Source organism: Symphalangus syndactylus, chromosome 6, assembly GCF_028878055.3.
Source record: "Symphalangus syndactylus isolate Jambi chromosome 6, NHGRI_mSymSyn1-v2.1_pri, whole genome shotgun sequence".
NCBI classification, from domain to species: Eukaryota; Metazoa; Chordata; class Mammalia; order Primates; family Hylobatidae; genus Symphalangus; species Symphalangus syndactylus.
In genome coordinates, this window is record NC_072428.2 from 63,958,701 (window position 1) to 63,972,412 (window position 13,712).

General features: G+C 37.2%; 1 protein-coding gene across 4 annotated transcripts in view; it reads left to right on the forward strand.

Moving 5' to 3' along the window:
* The window catches only part of PCF11 (PCF11 cleavage and polyadenylation factor subunit), a 28,599-nt gene extending 15,731 nt beyond the window's left edge, over positions 1–12,868 (forward strand). For 2 of the 4 annotated variants that reach the window (XM_055281247.2, XM_055281248.2), the window contains exons 10-16: positions 4,129–4,248; positions 4,760–4,865; positions 8,094–8,277; positions 8,945–9,100; positions 9,487–9,579; positions 10,128–10,163; positions 11,740–12,868. In XM_055281247.2, the coding sequence (XP_055137222.1) occupies positions 4,129–4,248; positions 4,760–4,865; positions 8,094–8,277; positions 8,945–9,100; positions 9,487–9,579; positions 10,128–10,163; positions 11,740–11,955 (911 nt within the window). In that variant the 3' untranslated portion in view covers positions 11,956–12,868. The remainder of the gene's footprint in view (positions 1–4,128; positions 4,249–4,759; positions 4,866–8,093; positions 8,278–8,944; positions 9,101–9,486; positions 9,580–10,127; positions 10,164–11,739) is intronic. The other 2 variants (XM_055281246.2, XM_055281249.2) reach the window with 1 other exon arrangement.
* Positions 12,869–13,712: the final 844 nt, after the last annotated feature.

Here is a 13,712-nt window from a genome sequence, read left to right on the forward strand (position 1 = left end):
ACATTAGTCCTTAAATTGTGTCAAGAAATTCAATTAATTTGGAAGCTTTTAATTTTTAATTTCTACATGGACAATTATGACTAGTTAATATTTGTTATTATTATTTTGTTACTATAATGAAAAGAGAAGGAAAGAATTTGGTATCTAAAGCCCAGAAGACCAGGGTTGGAATCTCTATTCTGTTACCTTATAAATGCGCAGGCTTTAAGCAAGTATCTCCCCTGAGGTTCAGTTTTTTTCCTCTGTAAACAGCATATGGGCCCAGCATGGTGGCTCACGCCTGGAATCCCACACTCTGGGAGGCTGAGGCAGGTGGATCACAAGGTCAAGAGATGGAGACCATCCTGGCCAACATGGTAAAACCCCGTCTCTACTAAAAATACAAAAATTATATGAGTGTGGTGGTGCGTGCCTGTAGTCCCAGCTACTCAGGAGGCTGAGGCAGGAGAATCACTTGAATCCAGGAGGTGGAGGTTACAGTGAGCCAAGATCATGCCACTGCACTTAGGCCTGGCGACAGAGTGAGACTCTGTCTCGAAAAAAAAAAAAAAAAAAAAAACCAGGATATGGTAGTATCAGTATTTGTCTGGTTTTTTTTTTTTTTTGAGAATCAAATGATATAGTATATGCAAAAGTACTTTGTAACTTGTCAAGTGCTATATTAATGTATTTTCCTTTAGAACTCAGTTTTTATTGTTGAGCAGAGGATTTGTTATATTGGGGTTAGTGGCATGAGATGCTCTACAGAAACTACAAATTTTCTTGTTTCTTTTTTTTTTTTTGAGACGAGTCTTGCTCTTGTCACCCACGCTGGAGTGCAGTGGCATGATCTCAGCTCACTGCAACCTCTGCCTCCCGGGTTCAAGCAGTTCTCCCGGGCTCAGCCTCCTCAGTAGCTGGGACTACAGGCACATGCCACTACACCTGGCTAATTTTTGTATTTTTAATACAGGCAGAGTTTCACCATATTGGTCAGGGTGGCTTGAATCCTGACCTCAGGTGATCTACTTGCCTTGACCTCCCAAAGTTCTGGGACTACAGGTATGAGCCACTGTGCCCAGCCTTGTTTGGCTTTTACAACCTTGGGTTATATGTGTATGTGTACAGGACATAGCAGTGTCACAGAAGAAATCACAATTATTCCCCTTGTTTGGGGATATTGAATGGGACATTAGGTGTGTCTTCGTTCTTCAAGTTCTTACTCTTAAAAGATGTGTCAGCAGTTTTCAGTGTGCTATATTTAGCTTCTCTCAAGGTTCCTTCTCTAATTTGAAAGTGTAAACATCCCTTTTCTAGTAGGAAATATACCCATGTTCATTTATTCATTCAGACATATATTAGTCATCTGCTGTATGTTAGGCAGTATGCTAGGATGAATTTAATAAGGTTCATCATTCAAAGAGCTTTATTTTTATTTTTTTAAAGTTTTTTTTTTTTTTTAAGAGGGTGCTCACTATATAGCCCAGGCTGGTCTCAAACTCCTGAACTCAAGCAATCCTCCCACCTCGGCCTCCCAAAGTGTTGGGTTTATAGGCGTGAGCCACCACACTTGACCTCAAAGAGCTTAATCATATAGAAAGGCTATTGATTTTTTTTTTTTTTTGGTTTAACAAAAAACACATAATAATGCCAAACACCTCAGTTCCTTACAAATATGAATTAATTTAACCTCATAACAATCTTAGGAACTGTTATTACCCTTTGTACAGGCACGGGAAACTGAGGCATAGATAAGGAACTTGATTATGTCACACAACTGGAAAGTGGGATTTCTGGTTAAAATCCCAGGAGTCTGGTTCCACAGTTTATGCTCTTGGTTACTAGACTTGGCTGCCCTCAGACATGTGAATAGCTAATTATGCATCTCAGGCATATAAATAGCAATTTAAAGGAAAGTAAAGGTTAAACTAGTGAGTTAAATGTTACTGTAATTGATTATTGAAGTTGATCTGTTCATTCATGTATTCAGACATTTAGCTTGAACAGACATTAATTAGCCTACTATATATAAGGCAGTATGATAAATGTAGAGTATACAGTGGTTAAGGGTAAGGATTATGTGTATGTGGATGCAAATTGAATTTCTGCGATTAAGAGGAATTTTTAGTGGTTCAAAACTTTTCTGTATAGGTGTAGTGAGATGCATCATAGTGACATACAAATGCATTAAAATATTGTTTTCTTTTTTTTTTGAGACAGGGTCTTCTTGCTCTGTTTTCCAGGCTGTAGTACAGTGGTGTGATCTTGATCACTGCAACCTCCGCCTCCTGGTTTCAAACGATTCTCATGCCTCAGCCTCCTGAGTAGCTGGGATTACAGGCGTGGGCCACCACAACCAGCTAATTTTTGTATTTTTAGTAGAGACAAGGTTTCACCATATTGGCCAGGCTGGTCTCAAACTCTGGACCTCAGGTGATCCACCTGCATCGGCCTCCCAAAGTGCTGGGATTACAGGTGTGAGCCGCTGCACCTGGCCTAAAATACTGTTTTCATAGTTGAGTTAAAGAATCACAATTATGGCCGGGCACGGTGGCTCACACCTGTAATCCCAGCACTTTTGGGAGGCCAAGGCAGGCAGATCATGAGATCAGGAGATCAAGACCATCCTGGCTAACACGGTGAAACCCCATCTCTACTAAAAATACAAAAAGAAATTAGCTGGGCATGGTGGCAGGCACCTGTAGTCCAGCTGCTCAGGAGGCTGAGGCAGGAGAATGGCGTGAACCCAGGAGGTGGAGCTTGCAGTGAGCTGTGATCGTGCCCCTGCACTCCAGCCTGGGCAACAGAGCGAGACTCCATCTCAAAACCAAATCAAAAACAAGAAAGAATCACAATTATTAGAATAGTGCTTGGAAAAATATGAGACTGGAATGATTCCTCACCAATGAGGATTCCTTATCAAGCAAAACAATATTGTTAGGCTTATCTTATTTATTCAAGTTATTGAAGCTGTAGTAACCATGACACCTTTTCAGCAATAGCTTGAGCTGCTTTGCAAGGGCTGTATACTTTTTAGCAAAGGTCATAGGAGCAGGTATACTCTGAGCCATCTGATTCATCTCCCTTTTTCAGTTCTCCTGTTGTGTCAGGGAGCATTGAGGTCAGGAGTACTTCCACTTAGGCCTAGTACTAAGAGGTGATAAACTATTTCATCTATATAAAACTGCTTTTTCCAGCGCACTTAGAAGATGAGGAAGAGAGAATTAGAAAGGTGGAAAGTTGGAGATAGGAGTGGTGCTGCATTGTGTGGGAGAAGGGAGCATAAAGGGTCATTGTTTTCAGTGTTCTCAGCATTTGTTTTAGAATATATTCTCAACTCTAGTGTGGTGATTCCTCAAGCATCTAGAACTAGAAATACTATTTGACCCAGCAATCCCATTACTGGGTATATACCCAAAGGATTATAAATCATGCTATTATAAAGACACATGCACAGGTATGTTTATTGCAGCACTATTCACAATAGCAAAGACTTGGAACCAACCCAAATGTCCATCAATGATAGACTGGATTAAGAAAGTGTGGCACATATACACCGTGGAATACTTTGCAGCCATAAAAAAGGATGAGTTCATGTCCTTTGCAGGGACATGGATGAAGCTGGAAGCCGTCATTCTAAGCAAACTGTCATAAGGACAGAAAACCAAACACCGCATGTTCTCACTTGTAGGTAGGAATTGAACAATGAGAACACTTGGACACAGGGCAGGGAACATCACACACCGGGACCAGTTGGGGGATGGGGGGCTGGGGGAGGAATAGCATTAGGAGAAATACCTAATATAAATGACGAGTTGATTGGTGCAGGAAATCAATATGGTACATGTATACCTATGTAACAAACCTCCACATTGTGCACATGTACCCTACAACTTAAAAGTATAATAAAAAAAACAAAAAAAAAAAGGAAAAAAGAATATATTCTCAAGTCATGCTGACTTGTAGACCTAAATGAAAAGATAATCTTAGGGGCTTTTGAAATTAAACTTACTAATAAATTAGATTTTGTCAAATTTACTGTTGGCAGGACATCTTGAAGAAAACTTTGAAAAATGCTTAGTATAATTTGCATCTTTAAGTTCTACATTCACTTCAAGAGTGGTTTTTTTTCTTTTTTTTTTTTGTTAGGAGCCCTCCCTAAGGCATATCCTGATAATCATCTCAGTCAGGTGGATGTAAATGAATTGTTTTCAAAATTGCTAAAAACAGGAATTCTCAAATTGTCCCAACCCGATTCAAGTACAGCACGTAAGTGTGATTTTATAATTAAATGTACACAAAGCTTCATTAAGTTTTTGCGATGTATGATGTAATATAATAATACAAGTTATGATAAAGCTCCTTACAATAATTGAATTCCTAGGTATAGTTTTTATTTTTGATTTTTGGTTTATAATGAAATTCTTTTAGATTTCCTAAGATTGAACTACCTTATAGTGGACATGTGTTTCAGTTAACTAACATACCTAATGTGCAGGCTTTTTACCAGTAATTTTATGTTAATTTAACTTTTGAAAAGGTTTTGAATATTGATGAAATAAATGACTTTTATTATAGGTGACTTTTAAGAGATCAGAGTTAACATCACATATCAAAATAAAAAATTGTATTAGGTTCCTTGGCCAGTAAACTTGAGATCAGAAGCACTGAATGGACTAGGTGGATTTCTCTATTTGCTTATAATACTATATAGTGTTCCTCTGTAAAGAATACATGGAGAATGGTATTAAGAAATTTGTATGTCTCTTCTTAATTGAAGAAGTAAGTGAAGTAGCTGCTCAGCCTCCCCCTGAAGAGGAGGAAGATCAAAATGAAGATCAAGATGTTCCAGATCTTACTAATTTTACAGTTGAAGAATTGAAACAGTATGTAATCTAATTTTCTTTAAGATAAAGAGGCAGTGACTTTAATAACACTGTTATAGTGGACATTGTTACCATTAGTGCTTTCCCTTTCCCTTTATCCCTTTTACTGTTTTAACATTTAGGAAGTCTTTTTTTTTTTTTTTTTTTTTTTTTTAATGTGGTAAAATATACATAACATAGTCTTTGGGAAGCCTATTTTTAAATCTTCTTTTAAAATATGTCTGCTGTACAAGTACTTGGGCCAAAGGCCACCCCCAAAAGTCTCACTCTGCTGCCCAGGCTGGAGTTCAGTGGCATGATCTTGACTCACTGCAACCTCCGCCTCCCAGGTTCAAGTGATTCTCCTGGGATTACATGTGTGCGCCACCGTACCCGGCTGATTTTTGTATTTTTAGTAGAGATGGGGTTTCACCATGTTGGCCAGACTAGTCTCGAACTCCTAACCTCCAGTGATCCACCTGCCTTGGCCTCCCAAAGTGCTGGGATTACAGGTGTGAGCCACCACACCTGGTCCCTCAAAATTTTCATTTTTTAATCTGTGATACAGAAAACTTAGGGAGTTTAAATATTAGGTATTGATAATTCATGTATTCCTGTTTAGTTTCATTTTCTGTTTATCGTCATTTTTTCTGTATTGATATTCTTACATTTTTGAGGTTCGGAAATGAGATTTTCATAGTCCAGCATTTACAATTTAAAAAAAATCGGCTGTGCGCGGTGGCTCAGGCCTGTAATCCCAGCACTTTGGGAGGCCGAGGCAGGTGGATCACGAGGTCAGGAGATCAAGACCATCCTGGCTAACAAGACCATCGTGGCTAACATGGTGAAACCTCGTCTCTACTAAAAATACAAAAAATTAGCTGGGCGCAGTGGTGGGCGCTTGTAGTCCTAGCTACTCAGAAGGCTGAGGCAGGAGAATGGCATGAACCCGGGAGGTGGAGCTTGCAGTGAGCCAAGATAGCGCCACTGCACTCCGGCCTGGGTGAAAGAGCGAGACTGTGACTCAAAAAAAAAAAAAAAATTTTTTTTTTCATTTTATAAGTAATGTTAATTGTGGAAAATTAGAACATACTATAAATAAAATCAAGAAAACGTAGAACTCTCTTTATGGATAACAACTGTTAACATTTGGTGCATATCTTTTCATAATTTTCTATTGTATTATAAAAAACATTTAAAGATTTTTCTAGTGAATAAATTCATTAATCCTGTGAGTACTTTATAAAAAATAAAACAGTGAATGAGTTTTTCACTCTTAAAATCATTTTTTAAATTTGAGTTAGATACTATAATGTAAAATCATTTTATTTCAAAGTAATACTTTCACATAAAGGCTTTTAATAAAAGATGGCATCCCTTTCTCCTTCACCCAACACTGTACCCTAGAGGCAATCATTTTATTTTTTTAACTTTTCAAACTATTTTTTCTGGCATTTACCTCTTTCTTTCTTTCTTTCTTTTTCTTTCTTTCTTTCTTTTTTTTTTTTTGAGACAGAATCTCGCTCTATCACCCATGCTAGAGTGCAGTGGCACTGTCTTGGCTCACTGCAACCTCCGCCTCCCAGGTTCAAGTGATTCTCCTGCCTCAGCCTCCTGAGTAGCTAAGATTATAGGCACCCATCACCACGCCCAGCTAATTTTTGTGTTTTTAGTAGAGATGGGGTTTCACCATGTTGTCCAGGCTGTTCTCAAACTCCTGGGTTCAAGTATCTGCCCGCCTCAGCCTCCCAAAGTGCTGGGATTACAGGTTTGAGCCACCTATTTCTTATATTATACATAATTTTCTGTTTCTTGATTTATCACATCTGGACATAATCTCTTAACTTTCTGAAAGTGATTTAGGCTGGGTGCAGTGGCTTATGCCTGTAATCCCAGCACTTTGGGAGGCTGAGGCGGGCAGATCACCTGAGGTCAGGAGTTCAAGACCAGCTTGGCCAACATGGTAACATGTCTCTACTAGAACTTGTCTCTATTAGAAATACTAAAATTAGCTGGGCGTGGTAGTGGGCACTTGTAATCCCAGCTACTCGGGAGGCTGAGGCAGGGAGAATTGCTTGAACCCAAGAGGCGGAGGCTTTAGTGAGCTGAGATCGGGCCACTGCACTGCATCCTGGGCGACAGAGCGAGACTCCGTCTCCAAAAAAAACGGGCAGGGGGTGGATTTAGCTAGCCCTTGTACTGTCCTACTAACTCCCCTCCATGTAGTTGTAAGACTGTTTTTTATTATTCAATATTAATATTGTGACTAGATGTTTATTTTGTTGCTGTAACAAAGTACCAGTGTTCTGTTCTTTGCTTTATTCTACTATTTTCTTTTTTTTTTTTTTGAGATGGGGTCTCACTCTGTGGCCCAGGCTGGAGTGCAGTGGCGTGATCTTGGCTCACTGCATCCTCCGCCTCCCGATTCAAGTGATTCTCCTGCCTCAGCCTCCTAAGTAGCTGGGATTACAGGCATGTGCCACCACACCCAGCTAATTTTTGTATTTTTAGTAGGGACAGGGTTTCACCACTTTGGTCAGGTTGGTCTCGAACTCCTGACCTCGTGATCTGCCCGCCTTGGCCTCCCAAAGTGCTGGGATTACAGGCGTGAGCCACCACACTCGGCTATTTTTTTTTTTTCTTGGAGTTAATAACTGCTCTGTTTGTTCACTTACTTGGTCTTCTATATATACCTGTTTCTTCCCATATAGGGAGCCCAGAATTTAAAAAACTAATTATTTGTGGACCACAGCAAACTAATTATTGTTTCCCAACGGCCTTCTAAGTTTTCTCTTTAGTTATCCATACTATTATTATTTCTTCTGTACTTTTTTCACTGTTAACACCAGAGTGGAGAAGTTGAATTATTCAGAATGCCAGAGATCGTAGAGAGGTGAAATTTAACTGTTCTGCCATGTCCGTCTTGACTTGACTCCAAACTATAATAAGCTAACTATTGTCTTGTTAGCTAGCACAGGATCATTTCATTTTTAGCTAAAAGGAAATAAATAAATGGGTCAGGGCTATCAATAAGAAGACAGGCTCCATGTTCCAAAAGTCACCAAAGTTAAGGTAAAGAGGGTCAATCACATTGTTAGAGAATAATACTGATCTTTGGGTATTAACTGTTTCAGCCAGCTCTTGGTTTCACCATTGTTACAATATAGAAAATTGAAATACTTGTAATTGGCTTTTAAAGGCCATTAAGCCATATTATCAACACTAAAGATTATTTCTTTTTCAAAATAGACGTTATGACAGTGTTATCAATCGACTGTACACTGGTATTCAGTGTTACTCTTGTGGAATGAGGTTTACAACATCACAGACAGATGTTTATGCGGATCATTTGGACTGGCATTATCGGCAAAATAGAACTGAAAAGGATGTTAGCAGAAAAGTCACTCATAGACGTTGGTACTACAGTTTAACAGTAAGTAACCCATGTGCCTCCATAGTGTCTTTTAGGCTTAAATTATATCATTCTAAAAGTATATTAATTTTAATAATTACTGAAATTTAATAATTTTATTTAAATAATTTTAATAATTGCTGGAATCTAATATGTGAATTTCCTGAATAAAATTTGACCCCTAGAATATAAACAGATTTTTTTTAAATGAATTTTGAAGAGTTTTTTTTTTTTTTTAAATTAAGATTAGAGTATAGCATACAGGCTTGTTCTAGCTCTAAAATTCCAAGGCTTTGACCCCTAGAATATAAACACATTTTTAAAAAAATGAATTTTGAAGAGAATGTGTTTTTTTTTTATTATTAAGATTAGAGTGTAGCCTACAAGCTTGTTCTAGCTCTAAAATTCCAAGCCTCTAGGACTGTTTTTTGTAAAAAAAAAAAAAAAAAAAATGTACTTGAAGCTTGTCTTTTTTGAATTAGTAGTTGTAACTATAGAGTTAATGGAAAAGATCTTAATTAGTTTTATGTTGTCATTAGTTATATGTTTCAAAGTATAATTTTAAATAATATTAGAGCATAATGTAGAAAAGAATGTACCCCTACCTTTAAATGGCATTATATTGAAGATACACTGTAAAAATTTAGAAATAAATGGAATAATCTTTTAAAAATCAACTCCTTTTAAGGACTGGATAGAATTTGAGGAGATAGCTGATCTGGAAGAACGGGCAAAGAGCCAGTTTTTTGAAAAGGTGCATGAAGAAGTTGTGCTCAAAACTCAAGAGGCTGCTAAAGAAAAAGAGTTCCAAAGTGTACCTGCTGGACCAGCTGGAGCAGTTGAGGTGAGAGAAGAACGTTTAAATTTTCTCACAGTGGGAGTGTCCCTCACTTCCTTTAAGTAAATACTCATAAACATATCACTATATTTTTATATCCCTGTTTTAATGATTTTAAGACTTCTTGAAAGCTCTACTCTTCAATTTTACTCTTACAATCTAGCTTTGAGTTTCATAACTACAGTGGCCGAAAGCAGTGAAATGTTTACTCTTTTTGCTGGAAAGATTGACAGAATCCTGTAAATGTATTTTGAATCATATATTGGACATTATTCAAACTTTTGGAACACTCATAAATTCCTTACTCCACTTAACAATGTTTGTATATTTTTACTTAATGGGGTTAAATATGGTCTATTATGTAAATTTCATTTTATATGATTGTATTTTAGAGTTGTGAAATCTGTCAAGAACAATTTGAACAATACTGGGATGAAGAAGAGGAGGAATGGCATTTGAAAAATGCTATTAGAGTAGATGGAAAGGTAATTTTCATTTCTTTAAAAGGAAGTGTTAAGATTAGTATTTTTTTGTTGGGTTAACACATTACTTCGAAAGGAGGGGGTTCGTAATAGTTTTTGTTTGATTTTTGGTCTTAATAAAAAAGGTATTGGACTTTAGTAATAGAATGTTTGAATTAGAAGGGATCTTAGCAGTCACCCGGTTCTGTACTCACTTTACGTAGGAGGTTGCACTGGTAGTCAGTGACAGACCCAGGACCAGGTCTTCTGAATCTAGTTAGTCATTTTTCTGTCCACCCACACTATTTTGATTGTGGATTTATATTTCATCATCAAACTATACTGTGCTGAAAACAAAGCAAGTTAGGCTAGATACTTAAATGGGCCAAGAGAAGTCAGTTTTTCAGACTCTTTAAGCATAAGGATGAAAATTTGGTTTTATCCATTTTGGGACCAAATAATTTTTGTCTTCTTTCCAAAGACTATCTTCTGGTTTAAAGTTAAAAAGAAATATCAGAATAGCCCATTAGAAATGAATATGCACATATTTACTTTTTTTCTTTTTGCTTCAGATTTATCATCCATCATGTTATGAAGATTATCAAAATGTAAGTTCTTTTTGGTTACTGTATTTGTTCTCATTTGCATTAATAAATTTTACTTTTCAGTTTTTGCATCAGAGCAATATTGTTATTTTAAACTTAATATATTGAACTGTTTTTGTTTTTTGATATAGCATTTAGGTTGTTCAGTAAAAATTGGTGCCAGATTGACAGAATTGACATATATGAATATCATTTTCTGTGATATGCAAACAATTAAATTTTTGAAATTTATCATTCCTTGCATTTTATTCACTTGAATCATGGTATCTTTTACTAGTCCACTAGGCCCAAAGAAATGTGAGGAAAAGTGAAGATAAGGATCCTGATGGGGATAGGTTTCTAGAGCTATGGGTAGCATTTACTACTATTTTTTTTCTTACATCTCTATTCAGCCATCTAAATAGGTATATTCTTCTTGTTGTTTTGTTTTGAGACAAAGTTTCGCTCTTGTTGCCCAGGCTGGAGTGCAGTGGCGCAATCTCGGCTCACTGCAACCTCCACCTCCTGGGTTCAAGTGATTCTCCTGCCCCTGCTTACCAAGTAGCTGGGATTACAGGCGTGCACCACCACACCTGGCTAATTTTTTATTTTTAGTAGAGACAGGGTTTCACCACATTGGTCAGGCTGGTCTTGAACTCCTGACCTCAGTGATCCACCCACCTTGGCCTCCCAAAGTGCTGGGATTATAGGCGTGAGCCACCGTGCTCGGCCAAAATAGGTATACTTTTTAATGATCACATATGGAATCTAAAAATGATACCAGTCGTTGACCTTAAAAGTTCAAATGGTCAGCTGGGCGTGGTGGCTCATGCCTGTAATCCCAGCACTTTGGGAGGCCGAGGCGCATGGATCACCTGAGGTCAGGAGTTCGAGACCAGCCTGGCCAACATGGTGAAACCCTGTCTCTACTAAAAATACAAAAACTAGCCAGGCATGGTGGCGGGTGCCTATAGTCCCACCTGCTTGTGAGGCTGAGGCAGGAGAGTTGTTTGAACCCAGGAGATGGAGGTTGCAGTGAGCTGAGTTCATGCCACTGCACTGCAACCTGCGCAACAAGAGTGAGACTGTCTCAAAAAAAAAAAAAAAAGTTCAAATGGTCATATTTGTAGTCTGATGTAAAACCAAGTAATGGAACAAATAAGTTTTTAGAGATAATGGGTTGGAGGCAATTTGGAAGGTTTATTTAGGTTGTCAGAAGACTAGTGTTGAGGATGATGGTTTGTGGGGATTTAAAATACTCAGACTATTTGAAATTAGGGTAGTAACAAGTCCCAGTATATGAGTTTAACATCTATGTAGTGATTAAAATGTAGAAGCATGTCTAGTCAACTTTTTTTGGCTGTATAATGTCCTACAACTTAGCTGTTAACTGCTTAACTCACTGCTGAGTACATATTGAACGTGCAATATATATTTTATTTTTGGTTGTCTTGATGGCACATTTTGTTGGGAGGCAGGTGTTTCATTTGCATTTGGTTGTATGTGTGTTCTCTTGTCCATACAAGGGTCTTACACAACTGTTATTTAATGTGAGAATTTTGAACTTTCATCAGTACTCATAGGGCCTTTCATTTTGTAGACATCTTCATTTGATTGTACACCATCTCCCAGCAAGACACCGGTTGAAAACCCTTTGAATATTATGTTGAACATTGTCAAAAACGAATTGCAGGAACCCTGTGAAAGTCCCAAAGTTAAGGAAGAACGAATTGATACACCACCAGCTTGTACAGAGGAAAGCATAGCAACACCCTCTGAAATTAAAACAGAAAATGACACAGTCGAGTCAGTTTAAATAAAATGAGAAAGGTATGTTTTTCTTTTTTAAAAAAGCTGCTGTTGGATCTAGAAGGTGAAAAATTTTTTTATGTATATATAGACATATCTATATAAATTGTCTGGCTGAGGCAGGGCCTTCAGCTATCATTTGGTTAATAAATACATTTTAGTATTTGCATTTCCTACTGCCTGCAGAGTTTCAGGTGCTTGTTGTGTGAAAGTTCTGTAGATGTGTGCAAATTTAACAAAATGAAATTGTATGTGTAAAAATGTACGATTTTTCACTGTGCAACTGTAAATTATAAATAAAAAATATTTTTGCTATTCATGGAGTGTAATATTTATGCACACCATCAAATAGTTTCTGTACTTTTTATTGGGTAAAAATGGAATTGAACAGCAACCTCAACATAAGATTTTTTTTCTAGTAGCCTCCCAGTGATTAAAGCAGCAAAGTTTGAAGTTTCATCCTTCAAAAGGGGGTTGTGAGAGAGCACCGTAGGGCTTTTCTCAAATAGAAAAGCCAGATTTTGAAAAACTTTTAAAGACAAAATAGGACATATTTACAGATATATATATATATATATATACACACACACACACACACACATCTCCAGGTATAGAGAACCATCCAGATGTTCACTTTTGAAAATATCTAATGAAGCAAGTTTTATTCTTGAACTTGGACACTGATGCCATCAAACAATTAACAAATATATTTAAGTACTAAAGGTGATTTTTTTTTAAAGACATTTTTCAAATTGTCAAATGATTTAATGCAGATGAACATATTTCTATTTTAAGTAACGGGAATCTGTAAGAATGTTTGCTTGAGATATGGTTAACTTTTTTCTTTTGTTGGTTTTGACTTAGATGGACACCATGAGATGTTAATATTCATACATGTAATAAATAGAATGATGAAGAAACTTTGTATTTCTTTATTTCTTGAAAAGCTTTAGAATGTGACTTTCTTGTTGTCTTTCATCTGTTTTTTAAAACATGAACATGGTACTTGCTATGAGCCAGGCACTCTGAGACAGGTTAGTCTTTTCTGCCATTTATTGGAGATAGGCATATAAAACACTGAGTTTTATTGAGCACATAGTATGTGGCAGGCACTAGCACTTTCTACATGTATTTTCTCTGGTATTCACAGCTAATAACTACATGGTAGATGGTGTCCCTAGTTTACAGATGAAATTAAGCCACTCACTTTAAAATTTTTATAAGAATTTGAACGTGGCTTTGTTTCATCTAATTCCATACAATTTATGCAATTTTAAAAGATACCCCCAAATTGTTAGGATAGAAATAAGCACACCAAACTACTGGAAGGTGGCTTAAGGAAGATACTACAAAAGTGGTGATATTTGCGTCTTGGAGGATAACCAGGAGTGTGGAGTCCGTACTGATGGGAAGGGTATCTTTAGAAAATGAACAGCAAATGTAAAGGCTTGAAACACTTTGTGTTTTCAAAAATTGACTTCTTATGGTTAAAACTCAGTAGTTTTGAACAGGACATTATGATGAGCCATTAATTTTTTTAGTAGAAATGGAGTCTCATTATGTAGTCCAGGCTGGTTTTGAATTCCTGGGCTCAAGTGATCCTACTGCCTTGGCCTCCCAGAGTGCTGGGATTACAGGCATGAACCACGTGCCCGGCCTTTATTTTTGAGTAGTGAAGAGCCTTCTTGGTCATGCTAAGGAATTTTTATTAAACTGATGACCAGAGCAGCCACTAGAAATTTTAAACAGAGGTTACATCCTATC